The following is a 19,324-nucleotide window of genomic DNA, read 5'->3' as shown; positions in this document are numbered from 1 at the left end:
CAAACAGAGGAACATTATGAAATAGCAGTGAGTCACAACCAAGTCACCCGTCACCTTGTATATTGATGTTCCTTTGACCTTAAACATCTTTCTTGAGTCAACTCATTCATGCTTTGGTATAAATTATCAATGCTGCATAAGAAGAGAATCCTTGAAGCATATGCAATACTCTTAATCCAACAAATAAAATCTCTCTAGTTGATTTTCTTTGCAAATACTTTCACTAATATTTGGCTATCCTCTTCAGTTGTTTCTTCTCCACCCTTAAACCTTAGTTGGTTTAACTTGTCTATTTCATTACATAAATGTTTCTTCTTAAAGGTGAACTCTGTCAAAGGGGTCTTTGAGACCAGTGACAACTTGAGAATATCAATTACCTAAAAATGGAAATATTTTATGCGGAAAAAATAATCAACTGACCAAATTAATGATGTAAATGATGAGAGTTATATATAGAGAGGACGACCCTTTCTTGCTGGTATCAACAGTTTGTTCCACAATAGCACCATTGTTAGTGACTTCAAGTTTGTAAAGTAAATTTACAACTGTTTCAGAAATGATAAATCAGATTCTGAAATAACTTTGTTTCCTAAATATGCATGCTCAAACGGTTCTCACTTTTATTTCTAGTAAATTTTTTAAATCTGACAGATGAAATACAGCAATGGATCAATGTCGTCTGTATTCAGTTTGAGCTTATTGAAATAAGCTTCCAGAATTTCTTTGCTGCAGTAGAATTTCTTTTCAGGTACGTGACCATAGATATTGTTCATTAAGTTCGGACACGCTTTGACTCAGTGAGCTTATGCTGCCAAATTTCACTGCTTCAATATTTGACTCTTTAGCTACAAGTTTAACAATAGAATCCCTAGAGGCATTGTTAAGAAGATCAAAAGAAAATCAACAAAATCCCTCACTGCCTCAGCATACAGAACATTGTTACTTTCTATCCACCATAACTCTCAACGTAATTTTGCCAACTTGTTCAGCAGATTCAGTTGCACTGTAATTAGCCATAGTATTGCAAGCCAATTTTTTTGCCAACTTGTTTTACTTTGTTACTTTCTATTAAATTGTGCATAATTTTGTTGGCACAGATTTACAAACCAATTTTAGAGGGATTACAAATAGTTTTCACACGACAGAACTGATTTTTGGACGGATTACACCAGAAAAAATGCCACCTAGCAAATTTAAACAATCTATGTCAAATTCAGACCTAACATTTTTAAGACAAATTTAAAACAAACAAACCAAATAGAGCCATTTCTGCTTTCTTTTAAGACCTAACAGATTAAAAATAGAAAATCAAAATGGTTTACATAAAACAACTCATTGTAATAATGTATGGAAATTCAAATTAATTGCAATTAGTAACGACAATAAAAGTCTTATGCAATGAATTATTACCTCATTCAGACTAATTCTAACGACCCGTTCCTCCACATCAAACATAGGAACATTAAGGAAGGATGACATTGGAGTAAATTTAGATATGAAATAGCAGTGAAGGATGACACTGGAGTCACAACCAAGTCATCTGTTACCATGTAAATCAACGGACCTATGACAAATTCTCCACAACTTGATGATTTTGAAGCAGAGTACTTCGGATCAACCAAATTTAAAGTTACACACATTTCACCAGAACTAGGAAAAACAATACGAATGGGTGTAGTACTAAGAGTGGGAGTATACTTAACGAACCGTGAATCCAAGTAAGTATGACGATAATAGACAGGAAAATTAGCTTTGGGGGGATGAGTAAAGTCTGATTGCTGAGCTCAAATTGTGCTGCAATGGTAGGTTTACTTAGTTTATCTTTGAGTTCTTGTGACATTAAATATATATTTGTATAAATTATCAATGCACCTTATAGAAGAGAAACCTTGAAGCATACGTAACACTGCTCCCAAGGGGAAAGTGAGAAAACTAAAAACAAAGTCAATAAAACCAAATCCTGATTCAATGAACAAAATCTCTTCAGTTGATTTTCTTCTCATTACTTTCACAGTAATCTGGCTGCTCCCGTCCGAAGCAACCTCTCCAATCATAAACTCAAATTGGTTTCTCTTGTCGAATTCGTCAAGGAAATGTTGCTTCCTAAAGATGATGTCTGTCAAAGGGGTCTTTGAGACCAATGACAACTTCAGAATATTAACTACTACAAGAATAAAAATATATTGAAATATTTAATGAAAGAAAATAATTCGTAGCATATATGTTATACAAAATGAGAGTTACACAAACACACAGATAGATACATACATACATACATACATACATACATACACACAACTTTATAGGTAGGCCACACTTGAGCTTTACAAAGCCGACCCAACCGAACCCACTTCCATCCCTACACGGAGAGTACAATACAATGCAATAATGCAACTTTAACTTCCCATTAGCTTAGTTAGTGCAAGAGAAACAATATTGTTGACTACCAAGTCAAGTCATGCCACTCTTTCTCTAATATTAATTAATTAACATATATGGACACATTATTTAAACGGCCAATTAATCCCATTATCTTACAAAATTAAACGTGAAGAAGAAAAATGAAGAGCTTAGTATGTGTATTTCTGTTGCTTTTCGTTTTAGCAAAAGTAATGTGTTGTGAAGGGTGTTGGAAGCAAGAGAGAGAAGCTCTTATTGCTCTGTCTTGGGTAAACAACAGTACTGATTATTGTGAGTGGGATGGAATTGAATGCAACACCACTACAGGAAGAGTCACCAAAATCGAACTTCAATATTCCAATACTAGATCACTTAACTATTCGGGTTTTGTAATCTTCAAAGATTTGAAGACTCTCGACCTATCAAGTTCTGGAATATTCAATTGTACAAGAACTCATCAAGGTTATTTATCAAACAAAGTAAAAATCAATAGATTTTGAACATAATAACCATAATTTTCATTTACATATTATTATATTATGCAGTGTTGAAAAATTTGGAAGTTCTTGACTTGAGTATTAATGAATTTGATAATGCTATCAGCATTCTGTCTTGTGTTGATGGACTTTCTTCTCTTAAGTCTCTATCCTTAGCTGATATGTACTCTATGACTTCATTTCACGGTGAGGCCAGACCAGTTATAGTTTTCTTTCTTAAAAAAATAAATACAATCAATAATTTTTAATTGCTTCAGCTAATTAATTTAATTGCACTAATACATATTTTTGTACGTACCATAGATTTTCAGACTGTTTTGGAGACAATTTCATCAAAGTTGCTGCATCTGGAGGTCCTTGACATAGGTAAGAATGATGATTTGACTAATGAAATCCTGCCTTCACTAAGGGGATTCACATCTTTGAAGGAACTGTATTTGTCTTTCATTGGATTGGACTCAGATCTTCATATACAAGGTTTGGCTGGCTATATAACACTTTCCATTTTATTAAGATATATAACTAAACTAACCGGTGCACTAACACGCTGTATTAATTTAACGTGTAGGATTATGCGCCTCATTGAAGAATCTTGAGATCCTTGACCTTTCAAACAACAACTTCAATGACACTGATATTGCATCTGCTCTTAGTAGCCTCTCTTCTCTCAAGAGTTTAATTTTACAAGAGAGTGAAATTACTCAGAAATCTATTCATAGTATGTTATACTTTGCATATTAATTATTAACTTTTTTTATTTTATTTCTCTCAGAAATATATAATCATGTATGTTTATATATTGTTAAATGCTAGATATATCAAAACTAAGGTCTTTGGAGATCCTTTCCTTGAGTGACAACGGTTTAAGTAACAATATTATTTCATCCCTAAATGGTCTTCTGTTGTTTTTGGATTTCCAAATTATTGTATTTGGATTTCCAAATTCTATTTTCTACCGAAGTTGTTACTAGGTTGAGTCACGACCAGGTCGCTCTCTTTAAGACGTTTCGTGGCACTACCCAAAATTGTGCAAGGTAGACTATCAACCACGCTGCCTCCAGGATAAAACAAGCCCAGCTACAACTGTGCGGTTAACTACTGCACCGTAGAAAACCGTTCAAGAATTACACCTTCAAATATGGTACTAAGACCACTCATTAATACTGAAACCACTTTAATATGGTATTATTACCATTCTATTATGGTGCTAAGACCACTCAAATATGGTGTTTCCACCATTCTAACTTTTAAGTTCTCCAAACTTTCAATATGGTACTACGACCACTCAAATATGGTGATACCACCATTTCTCCTCAAATAGAAAAATATTTAAATAATTTATATACTGTTAAGATCATTCATAATTCCGACGGGACATTATTATTACGAAAGGGACTATGATCTTAATAGTACTCTTTATTCCGAAGGGACATATATCATCGAAAGGGACTATGAACTTAAGACCATTCTTAATTCCGAAGGGACATTAAACCAAAAAGGGACTATGGTCTTAAGAACACTCTTAAAAATATGGTTCAATCGATTGATCGAAGCCACTCGATACGGTACGTAACCGCTCTATTTGAAACCGAAAGGGACAGAAAGGAGTAGAAGCAGAAGAAACTTGTTAACACAAGTCGGAGGGAGAAGAGAAGAAAAGAATTCCCGACAACTCAATGAAATTCTTTTCGGTGTGTGGAATGCACTGTGTGAGCTCTCTATTTATAGAGAAAATTCATAACTAATAAGTGAGAAACTTTGGGAACAAGTAATATGAGAAACTTTGGGAACAAGTAACATATTACTTTGCGATTAAGTAATTCACATATTAGATCTAGTACAAAAATATCTTAATTGAGTACTAAAATATATTAAATTTAGTACAAAAATATATCATATTATGTACCAAAATATTTTAGCAAAACTTGGGGACTAAGAAAGCACTTTCTAATAATGATTAAATTAATTATTTAATTTATCATTTCCAAATAATAAAATATATATCAATATATATTTTTTCTCTAGTGCTTATGTACCCCCATTAATTAGAGGTACACCCCCACTATATAAACACTACTAATGTGTGTGTTCCATCCGATGTGGGACTTCCACTGTAATATCCCGCGTAATTTTAAATAAATTGTCGTATCAGTTACATGTCAGAACGGTAATAATTTCTGAAGGGTTAATTATTTATTGAAAAATGCGACGTCAATCGGTAAATATCTCACACATTATTCCAATGAACTTGAAGAATTATATGGTTACAAATTAATGGGGCATTTTAGTAATTTTGCCATCCTAGATATTTGAAAATGGACCAAGACATATTTTCTATCATTTTCTTCATTCTTCTACATCATTCTACTCACCAAAGCACAAAACTTTCCTCCTTCTCACTCCAAAAATATCGGTCCACACTACCACCATGTCAACCTCTCAATTCTTCACTAAAATTACTATGAAATAATCAAGAACATGATTCAAGGAGTGTCATGTGGAGTGTTTAGCAAGAATTAAGTTTCAAAATCCATCCTCCCTCAAACACTCAAAACCGCCCCTCCTCTTTCTTCCTCCATAACCTTCATTTTCATTCAAGCTTCATGGGAATTAGCTTATGAGTTTGCATAAGAGCACCAAAGAATGAATTGATCACAAGGTAAGTGGCATAATCACCTTTTCATGGGAATTTATTTAATCCAAACTTTGATATGTGTTTTATGTGTAATTGGAAGAGGATTATGTGTGGTAATGGAATTTAGAAATATGGTATGAAGAAATGATAAAAAAAAAAAAAAAAAACTAAGAGTTGAATTGGTGACTTTGTAGAGACAATTGAAGCTTTATGTGGTGTTTTGAGCATAAGAGGCAAGTTTGAGCATGTTGGAGCAAGACACAAAAGCTAGGGTTTTGGCTTGGCAAGAAGTTTGAGGTAAGGGCTGTTAGTAGAATTGGTATTGTTGTTGTTGTTTGGCATGAAAAGCTAGAAGCTAGAAGCTAAAAGCTAAAAGCCACAAGTTGTCCCAAAAACTTCCATAATTGATTTTTGAAGTTAGCATGTTAGGATTGCTGTGGAAATGGGATATGAGTTGTGTATACATGTATGTTTTGATTCTGGAAAATTTGAACAGAAAATGAATGGTTTAGAAGGAATAAGCTGTCAGTTAAGCTGTTTTGATCAAAATGCCTTAAATGACTAAGTTGTGAGTTCAAACTACTGTATAAGTGGTTCATAGGGCTAATAATACATGTTGGAACTTCTGTGTTAAAGGCTGGGTCGAAATTTATGTGATAGAAGTTATAAGTTGCTAGTTAAGCCGTTGAAGAATAGCTTAAGTTGAAAGTTAAGTTGTTTCAAGTATTATTTTCTGAAGAACAGCTTATGAGAGATATGTTTAATTGACATATGAGTAATGGAAAAATGATAAGCTGGTTTAGTGATGTTAAAAGTGCTTAAATGATAATTAAGCTGTTTTAGAAGTGCTTAAATAGCCAAACGGCAAACTTCTGGTGCAGGGACTGAAATGAAAATTTTTGTGTAAGCTGGTTGATGAAGTAAGGCTATGTCACGAGTGGTTTGAATTGTTTCAGAAGGGGCAAGACCTATAAGCTAAGACATAAGCTATTTTGGGAAAGTGATTATAGAGTTTTGGAGATAGCAGAGCTGCAGATTTTGGGATAAGCTGCTTGCAATTTGCAGGAATGATTCACGGTGAGTTCCTTTAGTTAGAAAACTTCCCTTTGGGTAGTTAAATTATGCCTTTAGAATAATAGAATATGATTTAGTACATTAGTACATAATTTAGTGACAATATGATTAAGATTTATACCCTTGCTAGAGTACTCTAAAATAACTTTTATGTTGATAAATATGATTATGGTAATGTAGAAGTTAGAGGAAAAATAGTATGATAAGTTTTACGTGAGAATGAATAAATATGCAATTTCGGCTAACGTTACGTAAAGTGAGAATTGTTTGATTTTATTACTTTATTTCGACTCTTAGCTAATATAAATTATACTTTTAAGGTAATATAATGGTTTGACTTAGCTAAGACTTCAATTCTCATTATTGCCGAATATGTAGCCGAAATTATATTATGCATATCCTCTAATCATACACTACCATAGTGTATATTTATTTGTGTAAAGTAATGTTTAGAGTAAAATAGCTATTGAACAAATTATTCATGGGTAAATTTCCAATCATTGGAAAGTAGAGAATTCTAAGTATGGAAGTTCGGCTTAATTAGTCGAATTTAATTTATCAGGATATGGGGAAAATTTTATAACCTTTTAGAAATGGCATATGACAACGATATGCCTAGAACCTGAATAGGTTAGTATCAGAAATAATTTCAGAATAAAGACGGAATCACTACGTCTTTATTATCAGTTTCAGGATGTTTTCATTAAAAGAAAATTAGTTAAGATAAGTTATTCCTCTCTATCTCCCCGTCAGTAGTGGAGTTGAGGATTGACTCAGTTATCAGAGAATCAGATCAAGTTATAATATTAAAACATGTTTAAATTGTGGCTTTCGCTATCCCGCCAGTTGGATACGAAAGGTTCCCGCCAGTTGGAACGGGCACTATCCGTGAGGATGACCCCACAATAATCAGAGGAGTCCGGTATCCCCGTCAGTTGGGTTCCCGCCAGTTGGAAATATTTATATATATACCGGTCAGAGTGGAATAAATTCCGGGGTTACTCCACCTGGGTTTATTCCGTAAAATCAACTCAGATAATATTGTTTGTTCAACGCTAACATTTCTAACATAATATGACAGACATTATGATTATAAGTATGATTATGAGTTGAGTATTACTATCAGGATTATATCAGTCTTTTAGATAGCGATCCTAGTTATCCCCCGATCGCTCAGTTATGCATGATAAAACTGCATAAACCCAAAATGGTTGAGTTTAGAGACAAATGGCGATCCTAGGTTCCCTGAGATTGCCTACAGCCTAGGATAGGTGGAACTCACTGAGACATCCCGTCTCACCCCAATCCCTTTTATTTTATTTCAGAGACACAGGTGGATCGCAAGCAGGGCAGTTCGTGATGAAGTAGAAGAAGAAGCTGGACAATTATATTTACTTGTCATTGCATGTATGTTGTACACGTCAGTGGTACTATTTTAAATGTATAGACAAGTAGTTTTATGATATGTTCAGAAGAAATTTTATTATTGTAATTTTAATGTATCCAATGCCAAGTTTAACGAGCATACTAGATATCCTAGGTAATTTCTAGTATGGGTGTTACATCCACTTTTTTCAATTCACACAACACTAGTTCTACCCAACATGGGAATTTGTGTTTAGTCTTTTTAACTCAATTTCCACACATGTTCCAACAATCCCCCACTTGAATTTAAAAAATGGTTTCAGAAATAACGTAAAAAACGTCTCCATAAGATTTGCTAGTAAACAAAGGTGTCGCTTACAACTTGAACCTTTGCATAGCGAGTAAAATTCTGATTAACAAGAGTTGCTTACAGCATTGAACTCTATCTCAGACATAGAACCCACACACAAACCTTTTCATAAGGTGTATTCTAAAAGCCCGTGCGTTTATGGCCTTGCACGTGTATCCCGGTTTTAATGAACGCTCTAGGTATTCTGCCCCCGAATTCCATAGGAACCGGCCCTTAGTTCCACATTCGTATAGGTGAGTCTATCAAGAGTACTCCTGTAGCTATGTACTCCACTCCAAATAGAGTATAGATCTCATTAAGAGTTTCTATTATCTCATCCTTCTATCGCTGCAGGAATCATGCTTTCTTACCTTTAACATAGCATGTTCTATCACTTGTGACTTGTTATTACCCATTGAACCTATTTCTTGGGATCTCCAGTCATGTAGGTCGGGTTACCATCACTTGTGACCTTTGGGCATTAGTCCCATCCTATTGGATGTGTTTAGGACTTTCTTTCTAGTAATTCCTTTCGTCAAAGGATTAACTAATTCTTTATCAGTACGTACATGATCTACTTTAACCGTTCCTTTTGAGAGTAGCTAGCTCTCTAATCCTTTATGTGTTCACGCCTTAATTATCGTCTCTAACGATTCTCAATTTTTGTAATAGCTGCAGACTATCACAATGATTTAACACTTCTGGAAACGGTTTTATCCACTAAGGGATCTCAATTAGCAAGCATCTTATCAACTTGCTTCTTCACTAGTTTTCTTTAGTGTTCTCATCTCAGATTCATTCCATAGTGGACTGAGTCAATATCATTTGTTTTAACAAACAACTCCTCTAGTGATGCTCAATATACAAACACTAGTCGCTAAATATTCATCTGAAAGATGTTCTATTTTATATCTTGTACCATTTAAGTACAATAGGTTACTCCTAGTGAAGTAATCCTAGAGTCATAGTCTTCTTAAGGCACCTCATGACTCTTTCTATAGCATGACAATGCTTCTCATCCGTCTACTAGTAAACTTGCACAAGAGTTTTACGACATCGACAATGTCGGGTCTAATACATTCAGTGACATACCTAAGTACTGTCAATGATGCTCACATATTCTGTTTTTCTAACTCCATCTCAAGTGTTCTTACACTTGGATCATAATATATGATTGCAAGTTTACGGCGAAATAATAATATTTCCTTAAGAACTTCTCAACTTTGTGAGATTTATCAAAAAAATTCTCTTTTCTGATCTAGTAATCTTGAAACCAAGAATTACTTCAACTTTGTCTTGGTCTTTCTTATCAATGTTATTGATAAACAATGATTTCACATAATCAATAACATGAATCTTTAAATCAAATATGAGCAAGTCGTCTTCATAGAGACATATGATCGTGCAAATATTATTTGTCACTTTCATTCACTTTATACTCATTCGATAACATTAGAATGTCAAATTTTTCATGCCATTCCTCAGGAGTTTATTTTAGACCATACAAATAATTATCTAACTTACAGACCTTGTTTTCTTGTCCATGAATCGCAAAACTTTCAGGTTGTTTCATATAGATTTCTTCTTCTAGTTCACCATAAAAAAGAGGCAACTTTCACATCCATTTGGAGTACTATCGAGTTATGAACGGCGGCTAAAGGGACTAGTACTCTTATGGATATGATTTTTGTGACTGGTGAATGAATGTCGAAGAAGTCTATATTTTTCTCTGTGTCTAAAACCTTTGATTACAAGGAGGGCCTTGTATTCATAAACCGTACCATCAGGTTTTAGTTCTTTTTCCCAAAATCCAAATACAACCGATTAGTTTGCAACTATGAGGCAAGTCAACAAAGTGTCATGTTTTGTTAGACTCTAGAAAATTCATTTCATTGTTTATTGCTTTTAGCCAAAATTCAACATCCAATAAGGATATAGCTTCGTTTAAGGCTTAATGAATCTTCTTCCAATGTATAAACCATAAGGTCCATACTCTTTAGCAATTCTTGCTTTCTTACCTCCTTGAGGTTCTATAACATCTCGTATGATGTTTTCATAACTATTTCTAATCACATGAATGTGATTAGATATAGTGCCCCCACTAGTTCTTAATTTTTATAAGGGAATTTAGTTTACCCCCACTAGTGCCCCCACTATTCTTTAATTTACAGGGGTACTTACTTCATAGAAATCAGCATCTTTTAATTCTATGATCACTTTAACATTTAGGTCCTAAAACCTATATGCTTCGTTATTTATAACATACCTAATGAATACATATTCATAGGCTCTACTAGTGAGTTTAACTCTCTTGGGGTCCTGAAGCGAAACATAGTCCGGACAATCCCAAGTTCAAAAATAAGACAAGTTGGATTGTCTTTTCTTCAAAAATTTCTTAATTAGAATTTTTGTTCTTAGACTTGGGTACTCTATAAATTTCAATTTTCGTTATAAAAATTGAACATTCAAGCATATCAATTTTATTTTCCAAAATTCACAGTCATCAATAAATATGATAAAAACATCATTTTATCATTTCTAATTCACACATATCATAATTTATTATGTTTAGAGATTCATATTCTCTAAATTCTGATTTATATGAACTTTTGGTTCATATATCTTGACTGCAATAAATAAAATTGTCTAATTATAACGTTGGAATTAAATCCAAGTTACATCAAAGAAGCAGTCTTTTTCCCACAAGAATGCATGGTGTACAAGTCACTCGACTTGTTCTTATAGGATCAAAAATCCCAAAATAATTAAGTGCTCGAGTCTATATCCGTTTACCAAAATTGATGCTCTAGCATATAGTTATTATCGATGACGTAAATGTATGTTGTTACATTATTTTACCAAAATATTTGGTTCATGTGCCGAGCTTTGATAAAGAAGGCACGAGATGCATATAACATACACAGTGCCCAAGATGCTTCTAACATACACTTAATTAAATTAGAACCTTAACATAATTTGTCACTGCACTGTACACAAATTTTCCTATACTTGACCACCATACTTTACCGACCTTGATATGTTGTATCAAGTAGTTTGTTATATCTTTGTCAATTGTCAAGGATTCAGTAGAAAATTAGAAACGATGCAGCAACACTCGTGGGTTCTATTCATTTATTTATTCACAGAACCGTATTGTGAATTTCTTAGTGTTGTTGTTATAACAACATACACTTCATTGTTTCAGTCGAAAGATGTATTTTTATGGCTTGATTTATCCTTAATGTATTTAGGGACAACTGAATCTCAATAAGTAACTTCTTCGGTAGACATAGCATATAGAATCGTCTTAAAATTGTTGTTTTTGGATTTCCAAATTATTGTATTTGGATTTCCAAATTCTATTTTCTACCGAAGTTGTTACTAGGTTGAGTCACGACCAGGTCGCTCTCTTTAAGACGTTTCGTGGCACTACCCAAAATTGTGCAAGGTAGACTATCAACCACGCCGCCTCCAGGATAAAACAAGCCCAGCTACAACTGTGCGGTTAACTACTGCACCGTAGAAAACCGTTCAAGAATTACACCTTCAAATATGGTACTAAGACCACTCATTAATACTGAAACCACTTTAATATGGTATTATTACCATTCTATTATGGTGCTAAGACCACTCAAATATGGTGTTTCCACCATTCTAACTTTTAAGTTCTCCAAACTTTCAATATGGTACTACGACCACTCAAATATGGTGATACCACCATTTCTCCTCAAATAGAAAAATATTTAAATAATTTATATACTGTTAAGATCATTCATAATTCCGACGGGACATTATTATTACGAAAGGGACTATGATCTTAATAGTACTCTTTATTCCGAAGGGACATATATTATCGAAAGGGACTATGAACTTAAGACCATTCTTAATTCCGAAGGGACATTAAACCGAAAAGGGACTATGGTCTTAAGAACACTCTTAAAAATATGGTTCAATCGATTGATCGAAGCCACTCGATACGGTACGTAACCGCTCTATTTGAAACCGAAAGGGACAGAAAGGAGTAGAAGCAGAAGAAACTTGTTAACACAAGTCGGAGGGAGAAGAGAAGAAAAGAATTCCCGACAACTCAATGAAATTCTTTTCGGTGTGTGGAATGCACTGTGTGAGCTCTCTATTTATAGAGAAAATTCACAACTAATAAGTGAGAAACTTTGGGAACAAGTAATATGAGAAACTTTGGGAACAAGTAACATATTACTTTGCGATTAAGTAATTCACATATTAGATCTAGTACAAAAATATCTTAATTGAGTACTAAAATATATTAAATTTAGTACAAAAATATATCATATTATGTACCAAAATATTTTAGCAAAACTTGGGGACTAAGAAAGCACTTTCTAATAATGATTAAATTAATTATTTAATTTATCATTTCCAAATAATAAAATATATATCAATATATATTTTTTCTCTAGTGCTTATGTACCCCCATTAATTAGAGGTACACCCCCACTATATAAACACTACTAATGTGTGTGTTCCATCCGATGTGGGACTTCCACTTTTTTCAATTCACACAACACTAGTTCTACCCAACATGGGAATTTGTGTTTAGTCTTTTTAACTCAATTTCCACACATGTTCCAACATCTTCCACATCTCACATCTCTTGACTTAAGTGCCAACTACTTGAATGGATTGCTACATATCAGTGGTGAGTATTGCTACAGTTCAGAGTTCTTGTTGTTGCAATTGGCATTATTCTAGTTTTTTAAACCATTTTTGATCGAAAACGGTTTGAAAAAGGTTTTGATCGAAGTAGAAATCTCAGGACATGCTGTGCAAAGGTTTTGATCGAAAACGGTTTGAAAAAGGCCACGAGATGCACTCAGGTTACTTAGAGAGCTGGATGGTTTTAAAGTAGAAAAGGCACTGTCTCTCGACAGGTTTGAGATTGCAAGTAAAAGCAAGATAAAATTAAAGGAAAGAGTAAAAGTTTAAACGCATAAACTTAAATGAAATGTAAAATTCATTGCATTAAAATTAAAATGGTCTACAAATCAGTTTACATACATTTTGTGTAACTCGTTTCCCTAGACACCGGTTGTTTGAGTGTTGTAGAATTTCTGTAAATGATTTGCGACCCATTTTCCGACTAGGAAACTCTTATTTATACATAAAGAAAATAACTCCCAAAAGACTAATCCCACAATCCGCACTTCCTCCATCTTTGACAACTGCTTGTCCCACGTTTCCACCAAGGAAACCGCCTTTGAGCTTGAAATCGTATCTTTCTCGCATTGACTGCTTGACATCGACGCGATTACACTTTCTGCCTTCCCTGTCGAACTTCTAACTATGCGCGCTAGGCTTGCCATCTTGTCGAAATCCTCAAATTGAAATGCGAAAGCCTTCGATTCCTGCAAGGTTAAAAGTCAACTAAATGTTGACCATATTAAATGAGACTGTCGAAATTACAGGCTAACAAGTGGCTGATTTTTATTTTAAGTGAGAAATCCAAGAGAATATGCTGAAATCATCAATAAAATGTGCATAGTATTTAAAACTAGATTGAGATAAAATTGGGGCAGGGCCCCATACACCAGTATGAATCAAACCTAAAGGTTCCTACGCAGGAGAGGAAGAGGAATTGAGGGGTGGCATGTGAAGTTTGCCAAACTGGCAGGCTTCACAAAATGTAAATTGGTTACTAGGGGATGTCTTTACATTGCAATCTTTCAACACCTTTTCTTGTACTCTATTGTTGGGATGTCCAAGTTTCATATGCCAATTTTCTTTGAGACTCATGTAGACACACACGGATCTTTATTGTTTGAGGGTTCTTTATTGGTTGAGAGTTAGTATAGGCCATCTTTAAGCCCCTCGTTATAAATGCCTTCCTTGTCAGTTTGTCCTTCACATAACAACAATTATCATCAAATTCAACAATAGCATTATTGTCAGCTGTCAGCTTGGATACACTTAACAATTTTTTGGTGATTTAAGCACATAATTCAGATTGACATCATTTAACGTAGTATATCCATAAGCCAATATTTTTTAGTTTTTCACCATTACTTTGGTGTGTTACATGATTGCTAGCTCCACTATCAAAATATAACACATAGTCTTGACCATAATCGGGTGAAGCTATGAAGGCACTATGTGTTCCTTGATATAAGCATTTTACAACAGTGTGACCAATTTTACTGCATACTTGGCGTATAGGTTTAGGCATCCTTCCTCTTCCTCTACCTCCTCTCATTGCTCTAAAGTTGGAACCTCTCAAATTGCCTCGTGTTACATGTTTATTTCCTCTATACTCAGCCTTCCTTGCAAAATTTGCAGAGGGATTGATTGTAAAGACCACTCAGGTTGTTAAGTTGATCTATTCTGCTTTCAAAAGCCAGTAGTTGGGATTGAAATCCAACCCAACTGAGATCAATTTGATTAGTAAGCTTAACTACAACTGGATTATATTCAACATCTAGTCCATTCATAATTTGAATCATCAAGTCAGAGTTTGAAATAGGCGAGCCTGCAAGTTTCAACTTTTTCGTAAGAGTTTTTATTTTCATGAGATATTGCTCCATTATCATGTCCCCTTTACGAGTATTGTAAAATTCTGATTTGATCTGGTAGATTGTGCTTGACATTGTATGGGTTCATGCAAGCTTTTGGACTTCATCCCAAATTTCCTTTGATGTTTCACAGTGTAGTAATTGTGTGGCTATGTTTGTTGTCGTTTAGCCATCCTATGAGTGCTTTATCTCGAGCAATCCAATCATCATAGTCAAGATTGTCTTTCTTTGTTGTTTGGCCTGATGTGATGAACAGATCTAGGCATGCTTTTGTCCCCAACATGTAGACATCTAGTTTGCAGCCTATGATCAACGGAAAGACCAATGACTTCCATAGTGGATAGTTGTGTCTAACTTGACAGAAACTATTGTGGGAAGGTCATTTTTCTGGTTTGTGTTGGCAGCGGATGAAATGGTTGGATCGAAGAGAGCTTTCAAGCTTAAAGCTATGATGTCAAGTTAGAAAATGATGAATAATGTAGTATCAATTCCATTGTAGTAATTGTGCTTATATATACATAATAGTTTACGGTCATGGTCCTATAAATTGAGCTAACCATAATAACAATAAGTGTACAATGGCTATATACAGAATGAAATGATGATGTTTACCTTCCGAGTAGGGATGTTTATATTTAAATAAACCGATATAAAAACCGAAAAACCAAGCAACATGAAAAATAATTTTTTTTTTTTTTTTTTTTTCTTCAAAAAAAAAAAAAAAGAAAAATAATTTTTTGATGTTTTTGGATTTTTATTGTGAAAGTGTATCAGATCAAATTCTTTTTTCAAAATCAAACCAAACCAAATATAATTACAAATATAAATTTTATCAATTCTTTTTTTTGTAATTAATTTGAAATATTATACTATTCTATTATTTGTCACTTTTATTTTCAAGGTGGCAGTTGTTTCACACTTTATCTATAATTTTTATTCCTTAATGTTAATTTTTTTAGTATATTATATTTTATATTTTGTATCCCGTGACGTTGTTAGCAGTGGCATTATAATGTGATAAATTTTTAAGTACTCTGAAGTAAAATTTATTTAACATTTAAATATAGTGAATTTTTATAATTGCAGTTTGGATCAACCAAAAAGCTATACAATGTTTTTTAAATAGCTATTAATTGGATAATATTAGTCTTTAAATCAATATGATTATTTTTGTTTGTCTAAAAAGTAAAAATATATCAAAACCTCCCCTTCCTTAAAAAAAAATAAAAATATCAAAACCTCCCCCATTTATTTCCGAGATGCTCTAAGATAAAGATAAAGATAAAGATAAATAAAAAAGAGTGGTGTGGGTCGTTTGTTTCCGCAATGGATGGAAGTCTTCAACACGGTGCATGTATAGTAAAACCACTTGAACTTGCCAATAATAGTCCAAAAAGAAAACAATCGAGTTGACTACAAAGTCTACCCATGCTAGTCAAGTCATTCTATATATTTTAAGGATCCGTTTGGTACGCATGATATGATAGAGACATGATATGATTTGAAAATGGATAAAGATATCATATGATAGTGATATGAAAGACATTTATTTTTTCATGCGTTTGGTGCACACTTGTTATCGACATGATAAAAAATTAACAACGCTGCATAATATTCATCTATGCCGCCCGTCTCTTTCGTCATTGTCTTTGAGCACCGTTGCCCAGTCTCCATATTCGGCCGACGAACCACCTCACCCTAAACTCCTGACTTCACCGTCACCAACTTGGAATTGGAATAGGATTCGAATTGGAATATAATTGATTGGGAAAAAACAGCTCAAACTGCGATCGAAGAACTGATTGGGAAGCACCTCACAATTGGAATTGGACGAAGCAGTTGAAATTGGAATAGAATTATACGATTGGAGTTGGAATTGGAGTATAATTATGCAGTTGGAATTGGACGAAGGCATTTTTCTCTCCAATTAGTTGGAATTGGAAAATAATTGAACGACGAGGTCTTGTGAAAATAATCGATTGGAAAAATAATAGTAAAAAAATTGAAAAAGAACAATGAGGTACGCGCGTTAGATAGCTATGCTACATGGTTGCTAACCCACCAAAAACTAAGGGTAACTATAATAACAAAGAAGAAGTAGGATATGATGATTTGAAATAAGTTTAAGTTATCCTTTCCTATTGGTGCACCAAACAATAAATTGAATCAAGATATGATAGTTTTATCATACCTTGTCTTCCTATCTTGTGCACCAAATGAGTCCTAAGTTCTACTAGTATCTCACACTCCAATTTTAGATAGTTGTTAATTCTAAAGAGAACCCCATAATTAGTTTTAAATTATACCAAGTTCTTAAAAATATTCTATCTAACTCCAACGAAATCAAATTGATAACATTATTGGTTTAAATTTGTGAAATGATTCGTCACTTAGTAACAACAAAAGAAATTTTACTCAACGAAATCAAATTGATAACATTATTGGTTTAAATTTGTGAAATGATTCGTCACTTAGTAACAACAAAAGAAATTTTACTCATGGAGCCTCATAGGGGTTTAGCAAAGGACAATATGAATAAGAGTGGCTTGAAAAAAGCTCAAGGTACCAAACAAATGTCTCATGTGTAAAATAATACGACTGATAAGTAAAGAACGGCCACAAGTCCGAACAAAAATGACATTCAAACATGGAACACACATATGAAAAGAACTATAATAGAACAGTGAAATATATTTGACTCAGTCTCACCGGTTATGCTATATAGAAAAGAAGTGGTGATTTTTGTGAGTATCTTCTTCAGCAAGCCTCAATAGTTATCATGTCATTGATCTCCCTTCACTTATGTGTCGTGGGCTAATGATCATTGTCATTAAAAAAAATAAAAAATTTATATTTAATTTTTCTATTTAAAAAAAATAAAATTAATGCACGATTTCAAAATCATATTTCGTTATTGAGTTTATTAACATGTGGCTTGCAAAAATGAAAATCATTTTAACTAAATGTGTGTGTATATGTGATGCTTATCTAAAATTTGAGGCTATCTTTCCTTTAAAAAGTTAAATGTTTAATAAATTAGGAAGAAAAAAAAAATAGAATGACTTGATGAGAATAATAGACTTGGTAATCCATTTGATTGTAAACTTCTTCTCTACTAAGCTTTTGGAATTAAGAGTTTAATGAGATCACATGATATAACAAGTTAATCTTAAAATTTTACATATCCTGCTAGTTAAAAACATATCAAAACCCCCACCTTACTTCAGAGCAATGGATGGAAGTCTTCAACACGGCGCGTACAATAGAAACAACCGAGTTGACTGCCCAGTCAAGTCATTCTATCCTTACTGATCAAATAAATGAATTATATCCTTACTGATCAAAGGAATGAATTAAGAGTCTAATTTCTATCCTTACTGATCAAAGGAATGAATTATATCCTCAAATTTCAGATAAGCATCACATCACATATATGGACGGACACACATTTAATTAAATGGAATGACATTCTTTATTTAAACACCCAATTAATCTCCATTGTCTTACAACAAAACGTAAAGAAGAAATATGAAGAGCTTAGTAGGTGCCGTGTTTTTGTTACTTTTCGTTTTACTTAATGTGATGTGTTGTGAAGGGTGTTGGAAGCAAGAGAGAGAAGCTCTTATTGCTATGAAGTCCAGTTTGAGAAGCTATAAATATTATACTTTTGAAGCAGGAAATGTTCTGTCTTGGACAGATAGCGCTGATTGTTGTGAATGCAACACCACCACAGGAAGAGTCACCAAACTCAGACTTGTACCCCATATTGAACATGAAGGACCTTGGGAGCTTAATTACTCGGATTTTGCAATCTTCAAAGATTTGAAGACTCTCGACCTATCAGGGTCTAGAATATCCAATTGTACAAGAACTTATCAAGGTTATTTCTCCTACAAAGTAAAAATCAATAGATTTTGAACATAATAACCATAATTTTCATTTACATATTATTGCAGGGTTGAATAATTTGGAAGTTCTTGACTTGAGTCATAATTATATGTTGGATAATGCTATCAGCATTCTGTCTTGTTTGGATGGACTTTCTTCTCTTAAATCTCTATCGTTAGCTCATAGCGTTATGGTTTCATTTCACGGTGAGGCCAAGCCAGTTTTAGTTTTCTTTCTTAAAAAAATATAAATAATTAAAGAAATCAATAATTTTTAATTGCTTTAGCAAATTAATTTCACAACACTAATACATATTTGTACTGTACCATAGATTTTCAGACTGTTTTGCAGACAATTTCATCAAAGTTGCTACATCTGGAGGCCCTTGACATAGGTTACAACAATTTGAGTAATGAAATCCTGCCTTCAATAAGGGGATTCACATCTTTGAAGGAACTGCATTTGAATGACATTGGATTGGACTCAGATCTTCATATACAAGGTTTGGCTATATAGAAATGATTAACAGTTTCCATTTTATTAAGATATGTAGCTAACCGGTGCAGTAACA

The 19,324-nt window shown here is 33.5% G+C and overlaps 1 protein-coding gene across 2 annotated transcripts; it reads left to right on the top strand.

Annotated features, from left to right (window-relative positions):
- The first annotated feature begins 2,510 nt into the window (after positions 1-2,510).
- LOC146907859 (cuscuta receptor 1-like) lies at positions 2,511-19,253 on the top strand. 2 transcript variants are annotated; one of them, XM_085725150.1, is made up of 5 exons: positions 2,511-2,862; positions 2,946-3,083; positions 3,201-3,374; positions 3,466-3,615; positions 3,727-3,797. In XM_085725150.1, the coding sequence occupies exons 1-5, from the start codon at positions 2,562-2,564 to the stop codon at positions 3,747-3,749; spliced, it is 786 nt and encodes a 261-aa protein (XP_085581276.1). In that variant the 5' UTR covers positions 2,511-2,561; the 3' UTR covers positions 3,750-3,797. The 2 variants fall into 2 exon arrangements, 1 of the variants encoding a protein (XP_085581276.1); XR_015018391.1 differs by lacking the exons at positions 2,946-3,083; positions 3,201-3,374; positions 3,466-3,615; positions 3,727-3,797 and adding exons at positions 18,822-18,959; positions 19,085-19,253 and having other exon boundaries at positions 2,726-2,862.
- The last annotated feature ends 71 nt before the right edge of the window (positions 19,254-19,324 follow it).

The sequence above is a fragment of the Medicago sativa genome, chromosome 7, assembly GCF_051527215.1.
Source record: "Medicago sativa cultivar Bolivia chromosome 7, Bolivia_mono, whole genome shotgun sequence".
In the NCBI taxonomy this organism is placed as follows: Eukaryota; Viridiplantae; Streptophyta; class Magnoliopsida; order Fabales; family Fabaceae; genus Medicago; species Medicago sativa.
This window is presented reverse-complemented; position numbering and strand designations above follow the sequence as displayed.

Bases quoted from the DNA above. Each gene is read 5' to 3' on its own strand.
- LOC146907859 (XM_085725150.1), top strand. From the start codon at position 2,562: ATGAAGAGCTTAGTATGTGTATTTCTGTTGCTTTTCGTTTTAGCAAAA. The intron at 2,863-2,945 runs GTTATTTATCAA...TATATTATGCAG, and splicing joins TTGTACAAGAACTCATCAAG to TGTTGAAAAATTTGGAAGTT. The intron at 3,375-3,465 runs GTTTGGCTGGCT...TTTAACGTGTAG, and splicing joins CTCAGATCTTCATATACAAG to GATTATGCGCCTCATTGAAG.